The sequence below is a fragment of the Seriola dumerili genome, unplaced genomic scaffold (genome assembly GCF_002260705.1).
Source record: "Seriola dumerili isolate Sdu_G_001 unplaced genomic scaffold, Sdu_1.0 BDQW01000267.1, whole genome shotgun sequence".
In the NCBI taxonomy this organism is placed as follows: domain Eukaryota; kingdom Metazoa; phylum Chordata; class Actinopteri; order Carangiformes; family Carangidae; genus Seriola; species Seriola dumerili.
This window is the reverse complement of record NW_019174522.1, coordinates 237,769-257,177: the sequence shown is the minus strand read 5'-3', so window position 1 is coordinate 257,177 and position 19,409 is coordinate 237,769. Positions and strand designations below refer to the sequence as shown.

Genomic DNA, 19,409 nt, shown 5'->3' with positions numbered 1-19,409 from the left:
GCAACCAGCAGGGGCACGATTTAAATTTTCAACAGAGAAAAATGAATAGTCAGCTGCTGGCTCGCGGGCTGATGTAGGCATCACAGGTAAACATGAAGAGAGCAAGGCGAAGTTTGGTGTGGGAACATTTCGAGCTGAAAAATAACCAAGGGGGAAAAATACGCTTTCTTTAGTATTTATTGCCACAGGCATTTTTCTATATAAAAAATTAATAATGAATCGATAATTGATCGTTAAGTTTCCAGATGATCGATAAAGGAAATTTCCTCAAGTGCCCATCCCTAGTGCTGACTGAATGTTGTAGTGTATCCACTACAAGTTCTTCCCTAGCCCCTCCCCCATCAGTTCAGGACTTCTGTCTCATAAATAAACAGGTGAAAACAGAACCTCCTTGATGGAGGTAATAACAATAATAATGCTAATGATAATAATTGTAGCAAAGGGAGGCTGCAGTCACAGATCTGGACTCAGATTAATCAGGCGTAAACAGCTGCAGCAGTCTTCATTCATGATGAAAGCAAAACAATTCTTCATGAACCTCTGTCTTTAACTGATTTAACTGTGGAGACGGGAGATGATCATCATAACTTGTCTGGATTCTCACCACAGTAAATTGAGACTTGCACATGTGTGACTTATTCCCACCTCTGTTGGACAGTCATAGGCCCTGTTCAGACCTGTTCAGACCTGGGATGAACATCTGTCTCAGGTGATCCGATCACAAGGCAACACTTTAAGGCTGCGTCCATACTACAACATTTTCATTTTAAAACGGCATTTAAAAATTAGTGGCAAATAATCCTCTGAACAAGGAATAGCAAAGACAGTTGCAGCATTGAAATAGAGAATGTCACTGATCAACAGCTGTAAGCAAAGACAACAAGGTCAGTAACACGTGTAATTCATCATCATGTTGTATCCACCACTGATAGTCGAGGATGACCCAACAATCAGGAGAGACCGTGTGAGTCTACATCATCGTTTCCAAAGGTCTCCATTTCTGTCCGTCCAAGAGTTTTCTCTATATAGAGAGAGATTATCACACACAAACCCCAGAGTTTTCTTTTTTTTTTTTAAAAGTATATTTTGTTTTGGGCATTTATTATGCCTTTAATGGACAGCACAGTGGAGAGTGACAGGAAACAGGGAGGCAGAGAGAGGGGGGAATGACATGCAGCGAAAGGCCCGTCCGATGCGGGAATTCGAACCGGGGCCAACTGCAGCGAGGACTGTAGCCTCTACACATGGGGCGCCTGCTTAAACCACTACGCTACACGACGCCCCAACCCCAGAGTTTTCAAAATAAAATGGGTCCAGCAGCGTTTCTGAAAGTCTCTCTTTTCAATGCTCAAAAACTTTATATTAGTGTGGACGGCAGGAGGACATGTAGTAAAAGAGATGCGTTTTAAAACGAAAATATAGTAAGTAAAATGTTTTACATTGTAAAATGTACAAACGTTCAAGAAAAACAACAAAAGCAATAAAATAAAGGGGGAGGTATTTAAATAAACTGACCAAAAGCCTGTCTCAATAAAAATGTTTTCAGCTGTTTCATGAAGCCATCACAGAAGTCTATGAATCGCAGCGATAGGGGGAGAGTGTAATATAAATAATTTTGGTGCCATGGCTTGAAAAGCATGGTCTCCTCGGGTGCTGTAGCAGGTTCGAGGGACAGCAGTAATTGTTGCTCAGTAGACTTGAGAGCCTGATTTGTTGTGTAAGGGAGGAGGAGTTCAGCAATATGTTGGGGTGTTTGGCCATGCAAGGCTTTAAAGGTGAGCACCAGTATTTATAAAATGGATACATGATTTGATTTGGAGCCAGTGGAAGGAGGATGAAATTGGTGTGATCTCTTGTTATTTCTGGTTAAAAGCTGCATTTTGGATGGTTTGGAGCTGGTTAAAAGAGGTAAACAAGAGCATAACAATAATCTAAACGAGTAGAAATAAAAGGATTAGTTATCATCTCCAACTCAGTCATGGTCACCACAGATCTTAGTTTTGGAATATTCCTCAAATGGAAGAACCGTGAGTGCGCAAAATGGTTGATATACTTATCAAGTGACAGAGACTGGTCGGAAATAACACCTAAATTTCTAGGGTCGTGGTGAACACAACCAGTCAACAACCCCATATGTTGCTGGATATTTAAACGCTACATTTTCCGGACCAATTATAAGACTTCTGTCTTATTACCATTTACCTGAAGACTGTTGTCAGTCATCCAAGTCTTTATAGCATCTAAACATTTGTTTAAGATGAACGTTTGTTTTATCTCATCAGGTTTGAAGGAGCAGTACAGCTGGATATCACCGGCATAAAAGTGGTAGGAGATGCCAATATAACAGCTAATAGTCCGTCCTAGAGGCAGTAGATATAGTGAAAATAGCATAGGACCCAGAGCAAAACCCTGTGGGACACCACATGCCAGGGGCTTTGTGTCTGACTTGCACTGGCCCACAGAGACTGAAAAACTCCTGTCAGCAAGATAGAACCAGTCCAGGGCAGACACAGAGATGCCCACCAGCTGGTTTAGCCTATTTAATAAAATGCTATGGTTGACAGTATCAAAGGCACAGCTGAGGTCGAGTAAAACCACTAATGAGCATTTCCCGTTGTCTGCAGCCATCATAATGTCGTTAGTGACTTTAAGAAAAGCAGTTTCTGTTGAGTGTAGTTTGCGGAAACCTGACTTGTTGTGTGCATACATGTTGTGTGTTTCTAAGGCTGCTGTAATCTGCTTCACAACAACCTTTTTTTTAGTAGTGTGGACATAGCCTTAGCTCAGGTGTGAAGACACCCCAGACACATTGAGGACTTATTTGAGATCTGATCACTCATACCACATTCAGAGGTGGTCAGGACCACATTGAAGGACCGGACCACTCTACTGACATCCTCTGAAGGACCATGCACTCTACTGACGTTACATATGCCCAGTTAGGTGAACCTGAAGCCCTGTTCACACCTGCATTATCGTTTGTCTTCAGTGATCTGATCGCAAGTGGTCATTTGAGAAACATTTTAAATCCAGGTGTGAACTGACAAACTTAGTGCTGACTACTGGTGATCAGAGTGAGTAGAGGTAGGCAATATTCACACAAGTGCAACATTAAACACACCGGTAGTTATACCTAAAGACATTTATTTACAATATAACAAAGTAAAACATACAATGTCTAACTTGACAAAGGCAAGTTAGTTTCTTTGTTAGCCTAGCTCATGTAGTCTGAAGGTACCAGGTAAGAGGGAGATGGTTACCTGCATGCAGGTTCTAGAACTGAGATATGCTACAAATATGTGTGTGTACATACAAGTACTTGATTAACTGTTTGACTAACCACAACCTAAGCAAACATTACAACAAGACACTAACCAACATGTACATTAACAAAGGTTAAGACTTCTGCTGCTTAGCTGTGCTGTGCTATGCTGTGCTAGATGAGGTTAGGCCCAGTCAGTTAACGTTACCCAGTCCTTGGAACAAAAGAGAAAGCTCCTTTCCAGTGTTGTCCAGTGAGTTGCGCTCAAGTTAACTTGTTCACTCTGTTGAAAACCAGAGTGAGGGAGAGTGTTGCAATCTGCTGTGGACAGGCCTTCAGGAAAGCTGTTGTTCCAGGTAACCTGTGCTGACCTGCTTTGTTGCTCCTCTTAGAGTCAGGAGGGAAGAGGAGCTGCTGCTCCTGAGCAAGCCAAGGAGAGAAGAGAGAGAACAAATAAGGAGATCTGGTTTTGTCCGATGACACCCTGGGGGGTCACATGTCACACACTGACCAACACTCACAGTCAGTGTGGTCTCTTGGGGGGAGGGTTGTCCCCATGTGTGAGGAACTGTGGGGAAGTAAGTTCTATTGTCTGTAGAACAAAGAGCATGTGGTCTCTACCACTTGAATTTACTGAGTCCCAACACTTCTTCTTCCAAAATAGAAGAATGATTTTCTTAGCTGTGAGAATTCCGTAATGAAATTCTCCACCCCCAATAACTTTGAAAATAATCTAAATATTCCCCTCCAAAAGTTCTGCAAACTCGGACAGAGGGCATAACTGTGTAGTAAGGCTGCTTCTGTTGAGCGACATTTATCACATGGTGGAGAGATTTCTAGAAACAATCATATTTTGCCTTTATTCATGGGATATACTCTGCAATGTTCTGTACAGACTAGAGATTATAGAGACCCAGCAAGATGCTTCAAACAACCATCCTATTTGTCTGGCCATGCACTCTCAAAGTGAGTAAGGTGTGATCTCACATAGCTCCTAACCTAGAGATATTTAAAGAAGTCCTGTTGTGGTAGAGCATATTTTTCTTGGAGCTGCTGGAAAGATGTAAATGCCCCTTCCAGGTATAGATCACCAACACTAGATAAGCCCATCTCGCTCCATGCTAGAAAGCACTGAATGAGGGATTTGAGAATATTTGTTCATTAGTAATTTCATAATTACTATATCGTCACCATTATTCCACTAGATCCAAATCAGCTTCACTGATCACTGTTATCACTGTTGTTGAAGTTATTCCACCTGATGCAGGTAATTGCCTATATGCAGTGAGATACCTACGGAGGCTGTCCACTGTTACCAGCAGGGTTAGTAACAGCAGCAGTGGAGTTGACAAGAGAATAGAATCAATATGTGGTGTCAGTGTTGATATTTTGTAGTGGCCCACTATAAATAAATCAATGTATGGGAAACACTGAGCTGATGAAGACAGTTGTCACACAGTCAGAAGTGTATGGTGCCATATGTATTTTAAGGTATGAGCAGGTTTCTATAGTTCCTGTTTGGTTCAGAGAGCGTTTATGGAACCTGCAGTTTTTAGTTAATGTTCTGTGAACTGCATATTTCACCAAGACAAACATTCCAGGGATGTAATGAAAACGGTCCTGAATTACTGTAGAGGAACATTCAGGGAACATCTGAAACGGAGGGTGCTCACTGGGTGAGTGTAAAGTGAGAAGCAATATTTGGGTGCATCAGTGTGCAAGACTGACTTCAGATATCATCAGCTATGTTCAGTGTACTTGTTCAGAGGCTTCTCATTTTCAGCTGCACTGAATGGAGACTAAGCAGCTGTCACTAATTAACATTAGTGCAAAATCCACGTTTTATATGTGAATGTATACAACAGTGTATATACTGTATGTGGGTATTCACCAGAGACCCTGTCTTGTTCTACCTCTCTGAGGGTCTGTGCTCGACCTTGGTTGCTATGGTTACTGCCAATGGGGATTGAGCAGCTGCGTCCTCACAACTATGCTAGATATAAACTATGACCCACTGGTTACAGAGAGGGACATTAGTGTGACCTGTTGAGAAAGACTCTACTGATCAGCACTAATTAACTAACCTGGGCTCGGTTCAGGACAACCCTCAGAGTTGAAGTAACAGAACTATTACAATAATCAATCACAGGATTGACGTCAATCATCAAATCAACAACAATCATTACAATTACAATTAATCAATAATGAAAAATGTTAAATATTGCATCGAATGACAAATTTCAATTCAAAGACTTGCTTGTTGTGTTTAAATTTAATTATTTAGAAAAAACCTAAATATTATTTATAATAATAGCACGTAAGAAATAAAAAACAAATAAAAACCGTATCTATAATCAGTTATTACTAAATCAGTCAGGCAAACACTCAGTGTAACAGTCATTTGCATAATATAATAGGTTTATAATGTGGGTTATTATAATGTGACAGTGTTTAAGTTATTTAGTTATTTATTTAGGTTTCCCATGTTCTTTATATTTATATTTTGAAAATTTACATTTATTACATAATGGTATTCAATGCTGATTAGAGGAGCCTCCTCGTTATTTTTTGCTGAGGGCCCCACCAGACTCTCCACTGACTGCTCACCTCTCTCTGTGGTGCTTAAATAACAGTAGGAGTGATTTTGACAGCTACATTGACAGTAGATCACTCTAGTTAAATCATCTATAATCAGCTGTAGTAAATGGGACTGTATTGAACATGGGGGAATGCACTGATTGGGGCATATTTTGACATAACCATCAACTCAATCATTAGGTTAATAACTGCGTTTTCACTTGGTACTATAGGTTTAGTTTGTTGAACACCACTGGTTTTAGCTGCTAACATATCCATAGATGAAAATAGGGGGATAGGAGTTATCACCATCTTCAACATAGTCAGTAATCCTACAATTAATTATCCTAATCTGATCCCTTGGATGACTCACATCCCACATTTTACAGTCAGGGTTATTCACAGTAGTTAACTGTCTCTAAAGTTTCCCTTGAGCTTGGGACAGAGCAGATGACTAGCTTAAACCTACTGGGACTGGACAAACCACAGAGAAACACTGAATGAAGCACCAATCCAGAAACTAATGACACATGCAGAGGGGAACTTAGGAGGGCTGAGAGTTGTTGGAGGGAGAACTCCACTAGAGTGTGGGGAGAGTCTGAATTGTGGGTCTGCACTGGGACCTGAAGTGGATCACAGAATCACAGCGACCCTCAGTCAGAGGCGTGGACTGTGTGGATGCTTTGTGGTCGACTGCATCCCTTTGTCGCTTGATTAGATAGCTTCAAATGCGCCAATCTGAGCGTCAGTGTATGCAGTGTGTGTGTGTGTGTGAGTATTATATGCGTGGCTGTATGTATGTTTGGTGAAACCCACTCCTTTTTTTTATTCCTTCCAGTTGCTAAATTGGTGTTGTGATTCCAGTCACAAATCAGAAACATGTTGAACCTGCAGTGCGGAGCTTTTGTCTCTCCCCCTATGCCAGTGACAGTAATTACACAAACACTGTGATAATAATTCATTATTTAGGTGTTATTTAGGAGTAAATGTAATAGCTACAAAGCCTACTCCAAGTATTTTACAAATGCCAACCTGTCTAAGAGCAGTAAGACAACATCATGTGTCTCAGTTGCTTTTCTTTCAGCCTCTCCAACAAAGAAAAGTCACACTGATGGTGATCTGTGTTTGTTCTCACCTTCTTCAGCCTTTAATCCTTTCTCTGAACGCTGACTTTCTTTTATCTGGAGCATCAAAAACTTTTCTTGGACACTTTCTAGGTTTTCCCACCATACTTGTGCTGCTGTAGCTGCAATAAGAATCCACTGGATTAGTTCATCTCTAAACTGGTTACACTGACTGGGACACACTGGTCCATCATGATAAGATCATTCAACATGCTGCTGGGGTTTGTTGAATGTGAACAAATCATGTTTCAAATAATTTCACAGTTTCTAATTTCATTTCTAATATGTGATTTGGTGGTTTGTGAAAATGATTCTTCCATTAATATTGTAGTAAGTCCTACACTTTCTTACACTGACACTTACTTACCTACTTGTAAGACGTGTCCTCAGAGTAATGATATCCAGTCTGGTGTCTGTAACCTGAAATGTCCAATCAATTCCAATAAGATTTGTAAACATACACCCACTAGCACTGGAAGGAATATCACACAAGTCAAATACATGGCTCCTACAGACATTTTATGGTTGAAATGTAAAGTTCACTATCTTGAATTCTTCCATGCACTTTTAGTGATTAATGGAGCCAAAGTATACCAACTAACTATTATTTTCAGATATAGGGGAGCCCAGTAAACAATCCCTCATCCTCCTGAGCGCAGTTATTTTCCTACAGTCCATCACTCTGTAAAAAGACTCACAACAGGAGTCCATGTGACGTCCTGACTAAGTTGACGGCCATTATTAATAGTGGCCTTGTTTCTGTTGGCAGAAGCTCAGCGAGCGTGTTAAGACTTGTCAGTCACAGAAGCTAATGCTTCAATGCAAGCAGCCATACTCGCTTAATACGGCCTCAGCCTTCCTGCTCGGGGCCAAATGTTGTGTGTGGAACTATGACCTCATTCTGCCAGCTTCACCACAAGTAGAGCAGCTGAGCTGAGGCAGAATTTCTTTTAATTGATGAATATTTTCCTCTTCCTCTGCAGTGTATTTGATCATGACTGATAAAAAAAAAGAAGTGCTGTAAGTGCCTTACATGTCTCAGTCTGTGGTTCTGAAACAATGCTTGTAAAATAGGTAAGAGATAAATCAACATCTCTCACTGAGCTCTGCACCACTGATGCAGCTCCACTCTGTTTCCACATGCTGCTGCACAGGTGCACAGTGAACCCTGGAGGCCTGTGACAGTAAAACCCTGACCCTGACCCTGACCCTGACCCTGACCCTGATCCTGATCCTGACCCAGACCCAGACCCAGACCCAGACCCAGACCATGACCCAGACCCTGATCCAGACCCAGACCCAGACCCAGACCATGACCCAGACCCTGATCCTGACCCTGACCATGACCATGACCCAGACCCAGACCATGACCCTGATTCTGACACTGATTCTGACACTGATCCTGACCCAGATCCTGATCCTGACCATGACCCAGATCCTGACCCTGATGACCAGAGCCAAAGCACCAAGCACCAAAGTTCTTTCTGTCTATACTTACTTTAAAAAGATGTATCAGAGTTCTGAATATTAGGGGTGTACGATTCAGAAAATCTCACGGTTCGATTCAAAATCAATTCTCGATTCAAAAATGTATAATATGTCATATAGTATACCACAATATATATTTCATATATATATATATGATGCTCAGAGGTGTATTGCTATTTGTTTAAGTAGGCTACTGGAGCGCACCTACAATGTTCATACACGCAAACATACACACCATTAAGTTGCATCTCCTTTCAAAGGTTATGTAACCACTGTTCCTATGGTGACAAGTTTACATAGATCAGTCAACTATGATCACATCAGATGTTAGACTGACAGTGAACAGTTTGATCATATTGAGAATATGACGCAGCATCAGATAAACATCCAGCTCAGTATTCTCAGTAATATTAGACTATACCATGGATGTAGCAGGTTGTAATTAGCTTAGCATTAAGCAGCAGGTGAATGAACATAAGTACTTTGTGTTCTGAGTAATTTCACTTACTGACTTGTGTCGAACAAATGAAGCCACATTGGAAACATCCATTCAGAGGAAAAGCTGAAGCTAAGAGGCTAGGCTATGAAAACGTAGCTAAGCTAACTTTCACTTCCTGCAGCCCAAGCTGTCCCAGTGTAACAGACTGACTCAGTCATGTTTCTGTGTAAATACATCACAGATAAAGAAAGTGTCAGAAGAGTAAATGATGAATGAAAGGATGTTTTCTGTCTTTTCATCTTTACTAATGAACCATTTAATTCACTGAGCAGCTCAGAGGCTACCGGCAGCTACGGCCATCTTTTAAGGTGGAATGTTTTCTTGCTTGTTATTCAATGCATGATTGATGTTTGGAAATCTATCAATATACCTTAAATGTAAATATTTAATATGTATTGATTAGCTCTCTACATGACATATGCTTTAGTGAGGATCTGATCTTCAAGCTCTTAAAAATGTAAATAAACCTGCAGATAACATCGAGCTGCTTCTTCCCCTTGAGGTTATAAAAGCTGAAATGCAGTTCAAATGTTAGCTGTATAAAAAAAAAATTGATAAATAAAACAAATTATAATTTCATAGACTGACAGGACTGCTCAGCCTTGAGTGTCCACAGATCATGATGAAGGTGATAAATATAATGATGTGATCAATAGTGAAACTATTAAGTATTAAGTAAAACTATGGATTCAGACTATTATTTAACTGTCCTCTGTTGTAGCTGTTGGTCAAAACTGGACTCCCTCACTACATCGTGTGGAGCTGGATAATGATGCTGATGATAACTGATTGATTCTGTTGATCTTTTTAACAGCAAACAGATGCCGTCCTCACTGCCTACACATACCATATACAGAGTGATGGTCGTCTCACTCTCAGTCTACGTCTGAGCACACAGATCCTGGTTTACAGTTTATACTTACTTAGTAACATCAGATTGATTTTTGTTGCTAACTCTCAAAGTAATTGTTTGTGCAGCTTCACTTCAGTCCAGACTCTGTTGGGCTGGTGACTGTCTGAGTCTGACCCTGAACTTGCTAACGAGCTGAATAACCTTTATAATCGAAATTCATAATAGTAGTAAGGAACTGTGTATGTATAAAAATTCTTACCCAGAGCAGAACGAGACATTTGTTGATAGGGACATGGTTTTCAAACTTTTTAGGGGAGTGAAAGAGACAAAAAGTCCTGGCCCAGACAATATTAACAGTTGACTTCTTAAGAACTGTGCAGATGCCGTTGGCTGACATATTTTCCGTCATCTCATGAAGTCACTTCAAATTCATAGGGTTCCTCGCCTCTGGAAGGATTCTGTGATTGTACCTTTGATAAAACCAAAATCTCTCAGTGACTTTCAACCTGTGGCATTTACTTTTATGCTTATGAAAACCTTTGAGAAATTGTAAAAACCCACTACAATTTGCTAACCCGGCAGGTAGGGGTGTTGAGGATGCCACGTGCATCCTACTTAAGATGGTTCTGGGTCATTTGGATGGTGCAAAAAATTTAGTAAGACAGCTTTTTTGTCATGGTTTGCCATGGTGGACATTTTAGGTTTGGATTTTGTCACTTCCTGTTTTATTTTGTAGTTGGTTTCCTTGTGTGTCTTAATATTTTTACTTCCTGTCTTGGTCCTGTTTTTCTGTGTGGTGATTGTCTGCCCCGCCCTAATGTGTTTCACCTGTGTTCAATCACCCTTGCCTCCCTTGTGTCTATTTAGTCTCTGTGCTCCCCCTTTGTCTGTGTCGGTTCGTCTGTTCACGTCTGGTTTGTCCTCGGTTTGTTCATGTTGCCTGTTCTAGCTGCTGTGGTATCCCCTGTGTCTCTGGTTGTTGTTCCTTGTGTGCCCTCATGCTTCGCTTTTCTGTTCTGTTGGTTCACCTGTTTTTGTAAGTTTGTCACTTAATAAACATTTTTGCAATTCATCCCTATGTGTTGGCTGCATTTGGGTCCAGCCTTACCCGCACCGTAACATTTTTATCGATTTCTCTTCAGCTTTTAACGGTATCCAACCTCACATTTTAGCAGATTGTCTCACCAGCACAGCATTGACCTTGGTTTGATATCTTGGCTAGTTGGCTTTTTAAATGACAGATCTCAGACAGTGAGAGTAAATGTCACCTTATCCAATGTTCTTTCATCTTCTACTGGCTTTATTTTATACACAAATGGGGTGTCAGTGTCACTATGAGGGCAGACACGTTAATAAGTTTGCAGATGATTCTGTCATTGTTTCTCTGCTCAGTGACGATGACTTTGCCCATGTTCCAGTGGTTGATGATTTTAGTGTCTGGTGTGAGCACTCCTTGAATATTAACTTGTCTACAACAAAAGAAATTATCACTGACTTTCGTAAAAGGCCTCCAACCGTTCCTACTCTTTTTATTCATGGCCAGGCTGTTGAAGTTGTCGGACAGTGCAAGTATTTGGGAACAATAATTGACAACAAATGAACATTTGACTGAAATACTGCTGCTGTTTGTGCAAAGGCCCACCAACGTATGTGCTTCTATCTCTTTTATGAAAATGTTTTTGTTGTATTCTTGTTTTATTGAGTCTGTTTTAACCTTTTCATTTATCTGCTGGTTTGCATTACTCACCCTGAAAAACAGGAACAGGTTGGAAAGCATTGTGAGACTGTGTAGTCAAATTGCCAGGGGAAATCTTGAGGAACTCTCTGTACTTTACAAAGTCAGAGTCTTTAAAAAAGGCTCAGTTATTCCTGGCTGACAACAACCACCCCCTGTTATCATCATGTCTAGATGCAGGACCAGCAGTTTCAAAAATTCAAAAAATTTGTCCCTGCTACCATTGATTTTTTTTTTTTAAATAGTCTCATGTTATCCCTTGTTTGTTGCATAAATTGTTTGAGTGTTTGATTACTTTTTTTATTTATTGCTGGCTGTGCAACGAATTGCCCCTTGGGGATAATAAAGATGACCTTGACCTTGAGAGTTAACTTCAGCATCACACCCCCACCTGACTGTGAAACAGCGGTTCCGATCACCTGTCACTTTCTAAGCTAAAGCGGACACATCGTCTTGTCTCATGATCAGTTTAGTTACAAACAGCTAAGTCATTACACATCTGTCATTTGTTGCATAATCTTGAGCTTCATATGTTGGATGATAGTGTGGTCACTCTGTCTGATGTTAGTTAAGGTGCCAAAATGATGTACACTGTAAAACGCTGGAGGAAATGAGCTGAGATACAAGTTTACATGCTGACGGAGAATTCAGAGCAGCTCTGGAGCCACAGCTCAATCCTGCTTTGAAAAGGTGCCACATGCTCAGTTGCATATCCATAATATTAACTTTCCTTTAAAGGTCCATATATTATGAAGGTATACTGTATATCCATGTGTTTGATTATAAAGCAGGCCTAGGTTCTATATTAATACTGTGAAAGTATCAAAGCGCTCAGTCCACAGAGAAATGCACACAGCCTGTATTCAGACACTGAGCCTGAAAACTAGATCTGTTACTAGAGCTCCAGAGAGAAGCCTGAGAGAGGAGATGTGAAACTACACTGAGATGGTTTTTGGTTGTTAAAACCACAGATATATCTATCAACACTTCAAATAAAACACAGGAGAAGAAGGAAAAAAGGGACCATTTAAAAGTGAAAGTAAGAGAAACTTATCTGACTCTAACTAGCTTTATTGTTGTTACTTTGCTGCTATCATCTTATTATGCATCTAAATCTACCTCTACTGTAGAGACTGAGGAACAGAAGAGGAGAAGAGTCAGACACTCTCTTGTCTGCTGCGTATTCTGGGAAAATAAAACTGAAAAAGTCAAAGAGAATCATAAACAATAACGAAAGAGAAGGAAATCCCTGGATGAACAGGGGAGATCAGTGATTGGCTATGGTTGTTGGGTCACTGATCATTGGTTGACCATGCTGCTGCTCTCCTCCTCACTGAACACAGTCAGCCAGAGCCACAGCCACATGACATCACATTCATGGAGATGTATAGTGTTTTCCTGGCCTACAAACACTTTGGTTGTGGTGAGGTTAAGCTTCGTGTTGCAGAGATAACGTGTTGATTGATGAAGGAAAACACACATCAATGGGCAAGTGGCTGCATTTATAAAGCTCTATTATCCAAAGTGATTTACAGTTTGCCGCTCATTCATCTACAGTGCAAGGTCGGGGTGGGGGACAGACTTGGAACACAGTCTGTGGTCCAAAATGGCTGAGCCACTGAGTAGTTTTTATTTTTCATAAACTTGTTTGATCGTTGCCATTCTCCTGCACTGTTTGTGTGTGCAGCTCCCTCTAAATGACATCCTCTCAGGAGACATGACGATACGAGAAATCTGGTAGTCGTCACCAAGGCCGATGGAATTCCATGATTCTGGTGACAGACCAATACTGTGAAAACATTCATTTATAATGTCAGTGAATTATATTTTAGCAGACTGGACAGTGATGACTGTAGCTGCTAATGTTGTGAGCACGTTATGAGCTGTCACTGTTAGCAAAAGCAAGCTAATATTAGCCCAAACAAGCTGATGTTAGTCTAAACAAGCTAATGTTAGCCTAAACAAGCTAATGCTACTAAAACTGTGTAATCTTATTTCTGTAATACTGTGTATTATAATTCTGCTGTATCTCTTGATATTGTACTCTTTTATACTCTTGTCTGACCATGGTCCTGTGTGTGTTTGTGTGTGTGTGTGTGTGTGTGTGTGTGTGTGTGTGTGTGTGTATGTGTGTGTGTGTGCGTGTGCGTGTGTGTGTGTGTGTCACAGGGGGCCTGTTCCCGAGGGGTGCAGATCAGGAGTACAGTGCGTTCAGAGTCGGCATGGTTCAGTTTGGGATGGCAGATTTCAGACTGACTCCTCACATAGATAACCTGGAGGTGGCCAACAGCTTTGCTGTCACTAACTGCTGTGAGTACTGGTTTTCTTTTATTACTCTGAACACAGATCAGTTAAAGGGATTGTTACTGTTGCAGATCATTTGTAAAGTCTTTCAGTTTCTGATACAGGTTATTCATTAATTATTAGCATGCTGCTATCAATATGGGTGTTTGATCTGGTGTTATTTCCTGTTTCTGTCATTGTCAAACTGACAATGTGTCAGTCTCTCCTCTCTCTGGGCCCCGGTTCCTTCTGAAGATGTAAATCTTCAAAAGTAAATAGTTTCAGGTTTGTGCTTGAACATTAGAGAGTCATGTCAGAGATGATTTGGTCTGATCACTTAGAGTGACTTTAAGTTCCAACACATGTTGACAACAGACAGAGGTTTGCTAAGCTTCAGCTCTAACTGTCTGTCTCATTAGTAATGAGACCACTGTCCTGATGGGATATTTTACCTTCTGGAGTTCCTTTACCTTTAAGAAGAGAGGGAATCCCACTGGGATATATATCCATGACATCTGGAAGCTCATCAGGTGTGAGATAGCAAGAGGTTCTTTATTCACTTTTTAAAGTTCATCTCCAGACACATTTTAAAATCCTCTGCTATGATTTATATTTAGTTGAACATGGTTTTCCCACATAAAAAATCTCATCTCCTCTTACTTCCTGGTTGAGAAATATGGATAAGGCCTTATGCCACCACCTGCTGTCTCCAGGTGGACAGGTGAAAGAGCAGAGAGTATCAAGATGGTTAGAGGAGGAAACATCAGAGAGACTCAGCCACATGTTTGAGCCTCAGTCAGACCCAGACTCAGATGAGGAGTCTGTTGAGACCAGAACCAGAGACTAGCAAGAAGTATCAGAACGGTTAGCGTAGTTAGCATCTTTTATTTGTTTATGTTGTTTGTTAGTTTGTAACTGGTAGTGGCTGACAAAGTGTTAGTGGTTGTGCTAATGCTAACTCTGTCTCTCTGTACTGACAAGGTTTCAGGTTTATTCAGCCCCGCCCAGCATCAGAGGCAAACAGTGAATTACCATTCTAGACACTGCAGCACAGTTGGTGAAGGTTGTGATAAGCCGTCCTTACCACTGCATTAAACATATGCTCTAGTAGTTCAAGTGAAATGCGCCCAAACCACAGATGTGTTATCTGAATGTGGTGATAAATGTGTTGGTGAAGTGGATCAGCGTAGAGTCACAGAGCAGAAACAGCGCGAACAAGGCCTCGGTGCAGGCAGTGCATTGAGTCTTCATCAGAGCATGATGTAATGATGGCCCGAGGCTCAGAGGTCTGCTATTTAAGTGCAGTGTATTGTGATAGCATGGAGTCCTCTCCTTCTGCACCTGCTGCAGTACACATGATGTCCACACACTGTGACACTGACTTCACAAAGACAACACGTCTGTCTGCATGTTACAAATTCACATGTGTCATACATACCAAACCAAAACCATGTTGTAAAGCAGTCACCTAAAACGAACAGCCGATCACAGCGTCAGACAAGTCAAAGGCCCTGTTTTGGTGTAAGGTATAATTAAGACTGTACTACTAGTATTACCAATGCTGCTTATTGATCCGGTACTTTAACGGTTGTCTTGTAGATCTGGCACTTTGTTGGTTCTCTTCTCGATCCGGTACTTTAACTGTAATCTTATTAGTCTGATACATTAATGGTTCTCTTATAGATCTGGTACCTTGATGGTTCTCTTATAGAGCCGGTACTTTACCGAATCTCTTATAGATCTGGTACTTTAACTGTAATCTCATCGATCCAGTACTTTAACGGTTCTCTTATCGATCTGGTAATTTAACGGCTTCATCGAGGCTGATGAATAACGCTGTTAGAACGTGGGGGGTCAACTCAGGCAGAAACCCTGCGGTGGCATGCCGTGCTGTCCAGTGGGAGGAGAGGGTGGTAGAGGGAGTTGTAAGCCAGTCCAGCAGCAGACTGAAATCCTGGTACCAACAGTCAGCTGCTCGGCTGCTCAGAGCAGGTCGACGGCTCCGTGCACTTCACTGGGTGAAACCTCTGACTTTACAAAAGCTTTTCTACAAACTACTGAAGAACTTTAGTAACTGAGAGATTTCTAAAACGAATGTCAATATATTATATTATATTATATTATATTATATATCATGATGGATTATTGAGTGCAGATTAATGAGCAAAAATGTCAGTTTTATCCATTGAAAATTAAAACTACACCACGGTGGCGTGAAGGGGTCTGGATACAGTCTGAAGACACTGTAGTGCCTAACAAGCTCTTTTCTAAATAATAAATTATTAGTGTGTTTCTCTGCCACCATAACACGCAGCACTTTGCAGCATTAAAAATCAAACATGTCCTCCATATTTGAAAGTGGAACAGTTCTAATAAAAGATGTTATTCTTGTTTTATTTCACTCATTCATTTCCTGGATGAAAACCTTTAATCAGGTTGATAAGACAACAGCAATGACCCAGTCACTGCAGTAAACAGTAATAAAATGATCCACCATCAACTCATCAGTGCAGACGACCTTGTAGTCACCACTTTCTATCAGCTGAAGACTTGATGTAGATCAGGTTCAGTAGAGCAGTCTGATCCCAGTCCTGCTGAGCTCAAACCACAGTCATGTCTGAACGGACTGATCAGACTTTATTTGGTGTTTAGAACTAAGAAGACCTTTATTATAGATGAGTTTACACTGTTCATACAGTTAAAAGCAGTTTAAAGTAGAGTTCTTCTGATTCTGATACTAGAATCTGAAAGGCTGTTGATCTTGCTGAAATACTGGATCAGTATCAGTGAGAATGTGAGTCTGTGCACGGATCTAATACCAGAAAACTTATCAATAAACTTTATAGTTTCACACACAGATAAAACTACAGTGTTCCCAGAAATCTCTTCTTCTCTGTGAAATGTAAGCTGTTAGCAAAATGTCAGCAATTTAGCTGTATTTCACCTCATCTGCCTCACGTCATGTTGAGTCAATATGCTAGCTTAGCAAGCCATTATGAGCAGAAACATTAGCTTGCTAAACATGTCTCACAAATGTATTAACCTATAACCATGACTCTATCTCCAGCATAACAACAAATATACGAGCTGAACAGAGCACAAACAACTGAACAAGATATGCTTACATTAGTCATGAACACGCACAGAACGTCCTCACTTACCTCAACTACTGAAGCAGACGATCTCTTCTTATGTGGCACTGGAATAATTTCACCGTCAGGAGCTCACCCTCCTGGCCACACTGAGGGCAATACATGAAGTTTCTGAGGGAATTCTGCACAGGTATACTTTGAAGGTTATTTTTGGTGCAAAACAACTGGGCACCTGTGAAAGTGGAATTAGTAGTTGTTTCTGCTACAAAAATATCCAAGAAAAAATTTGTTTGTGCATGAATTCACAATCTGATTAGCAGATGTGCATATTTTGTCCATGACTTCACATTATGTGATACAGGTGTATGAATGTATGTTGCACATTCACTGAAGCAGCTGTAGCAAAAATGCAGCTTATGAGTTTCTTAATTTGTGAGTTGTAAAACGGGATTTGTGCACCTGCAATGAAGAATCTGAGAAGGTGTAACTTTTGTGTTTGTGGCAGAGAAAAAAAATACAAGTATGCAACTCCTAAAGCGTTTTTTCATTTTATTTTAATACAGTGGTATCAAATCAGTCCTGTGTATGGACCGGTACACAGGTTCAGGTATCAGAATCAGCACATCTCTAGTTTAAAGTAAAAATAATTACTGGGGTCTGTTTGTGTCCTTTATGACTGTAAGCTGCACTGTTTTATGTCATCTAAAACTAAAACCATAGAATCTATTAATATATTAGTCCATATTGTATTCGATGTTAAGCAGCCAAATAAATCAGATCTAGAGATCAAATCTCATGGATTAACTAAAACTAAAATCAGGCTGTTCTCATCAGAGTCAAGTCACTGAGTGTGAGTGAAGTGGGCTTGTAACCAGAGAGTAGTGATGAAGTCAAATGATAGTGAAGTAACTGCTTTCCCTGCTGTGTCTAGTTTTCATATACCCAGACCAACCAATCAGATATAAATAAACTTTGACAAGGACAATATGAAATACTTTTCACTTATTTTTTAAATTTTGGGATGAAGCAGGACGATTTGGTTGGGTAGTCTGAGCACTTGGTGGAGTCCCCCCTGTGCCCATGCTTGTTAATGTGTCCTCGGGGAGGGGAGGAATAAACAGTCTTTGATACACTTTCATTGCGCTCTGTGGAGTGTGTGAAGCATGTTATTGGTTTATTGTGACTGTCAGTGAAATGTGTTGTATTCAAGATGTCCTCGGCTACACTGGTCCTTAATACAACATGAATTATAAAGGATTATTGTTCATGGTTCAATCATGTTCATATGTCAGCATCAATTCAGGATATGATGCACATGAACTCAACAGTTCAGACACAGAGAGGAAACTGGACGTTTTATTTCCAGAGAAGAGAATGAGGTCATTGAAGTAGGACGACTAAATATAACAGACACTAAGAGTCCTGCAGCCTTCCAGTGAAATGTCCTAACTGTACAGTAACTGTTGGCTGCCTTTGATATAGAATACAGAGATAAATATTGAAGCAGTGACATAGGCCTCTGTGCCTAACAGCAGTCATCACAGCAGCCAGTGACTGATTACATGATGTTTAACAGAAAATGTCACTGTCTTCTACTTATTTCCTGTCTTTGAGTTTTCCACATAAAGTTATTTAACCAAATATCAAATTTCACCATCCAACCCACCTGGCTCTTAAAAACTCCATCAGATACTAGTCTGCTCATTGTCCAGTGTGTTGGTGTCACAGTGCATTAGAGAGCCGTCATGCAGACATGGGCAAGAATCTGAAGCTGCTTTGCCGACTTTTCATCTGTGGTCTTTAGAAGCTCATCTTGGTCCAGTATTCAATCTCTGGCTGTGAGAATCCTCTGTGCAGGGAACCTGGAAAACAGGTTAACAGTTTCCCAGTCATGAAAAACACATGGAAAATGAGAGAAAAAGTCAAGTGTCCTGGAAAATAATGTGTTTTCCTGGAAAATGATTTCAGTATTCTCCTATTTTATGTTGAGGATCACTTTGATGTTCAAATGCTAGGCTAGTTTATGGATGACAGTAGTTTGAACACGGTGCTATTGGTTTTGTTTAGTGCTGTTAACGCAGCCGGAAGTCACATGCTGCAGGTTGGAAGAATGTAAGTTAAGAAGTTAGTAAGTCCTTTAAATGTACATGAGTCCCTGTTGGCTGCTAACTGTCTTTATCTGGTTTATAGATTAATGTATTCTTCCCAACTTTTTTTAAACTGTTGGATAATGGGTTAGTGTGTTTGCTTCAGTTTTGAATTGCTGAGAGTTGATAATAAATGTGAAGTCAATACAGGTCAATACAATGAATAGGAGCCCAGCTGTATGCTAGTCAAACACCGGCTAATGGCGCTTTTTACTTTGCTAGCATTTTTGTTAGCGTCACTTCAAACCCAATGCTGTGTTGTTCAGGTAAAACTGACCATAATAGAGAGAGTTGAGAAAGGACTCAGTATCATGTTCTGTATCTGTGGTTCTGGTTTCACTACTGACTG

At 40.5% G+C, this 19,409-nt stretch overlaps 1 protein-coding gene across 3 annotated transcripts in view; it reads left to right on the top strand.

Moving 5' to 3' along the window:
- The window catches only part of LOC111230445 (glutamate receptor 2-like), an 82,175-nt gene that overhangs the window by 4,434 nt on the left and 58,332 nt on the right, over positions 1-19,409 (top strand). For all 3 annotated transcript variants that reach the window (XM_022757187.1, XM_022757186.1, XM_022757183.1), the window contains exon 2: positions 13,708-13,848. In XM_022757187.1, the coding sequence (XP_022612908.1) occupies positions 13,708-13,848 (141 nt within the window). The remainder of the gene's footprint in view (positions 1-13,707; positions 13,849-19,409) is intronic.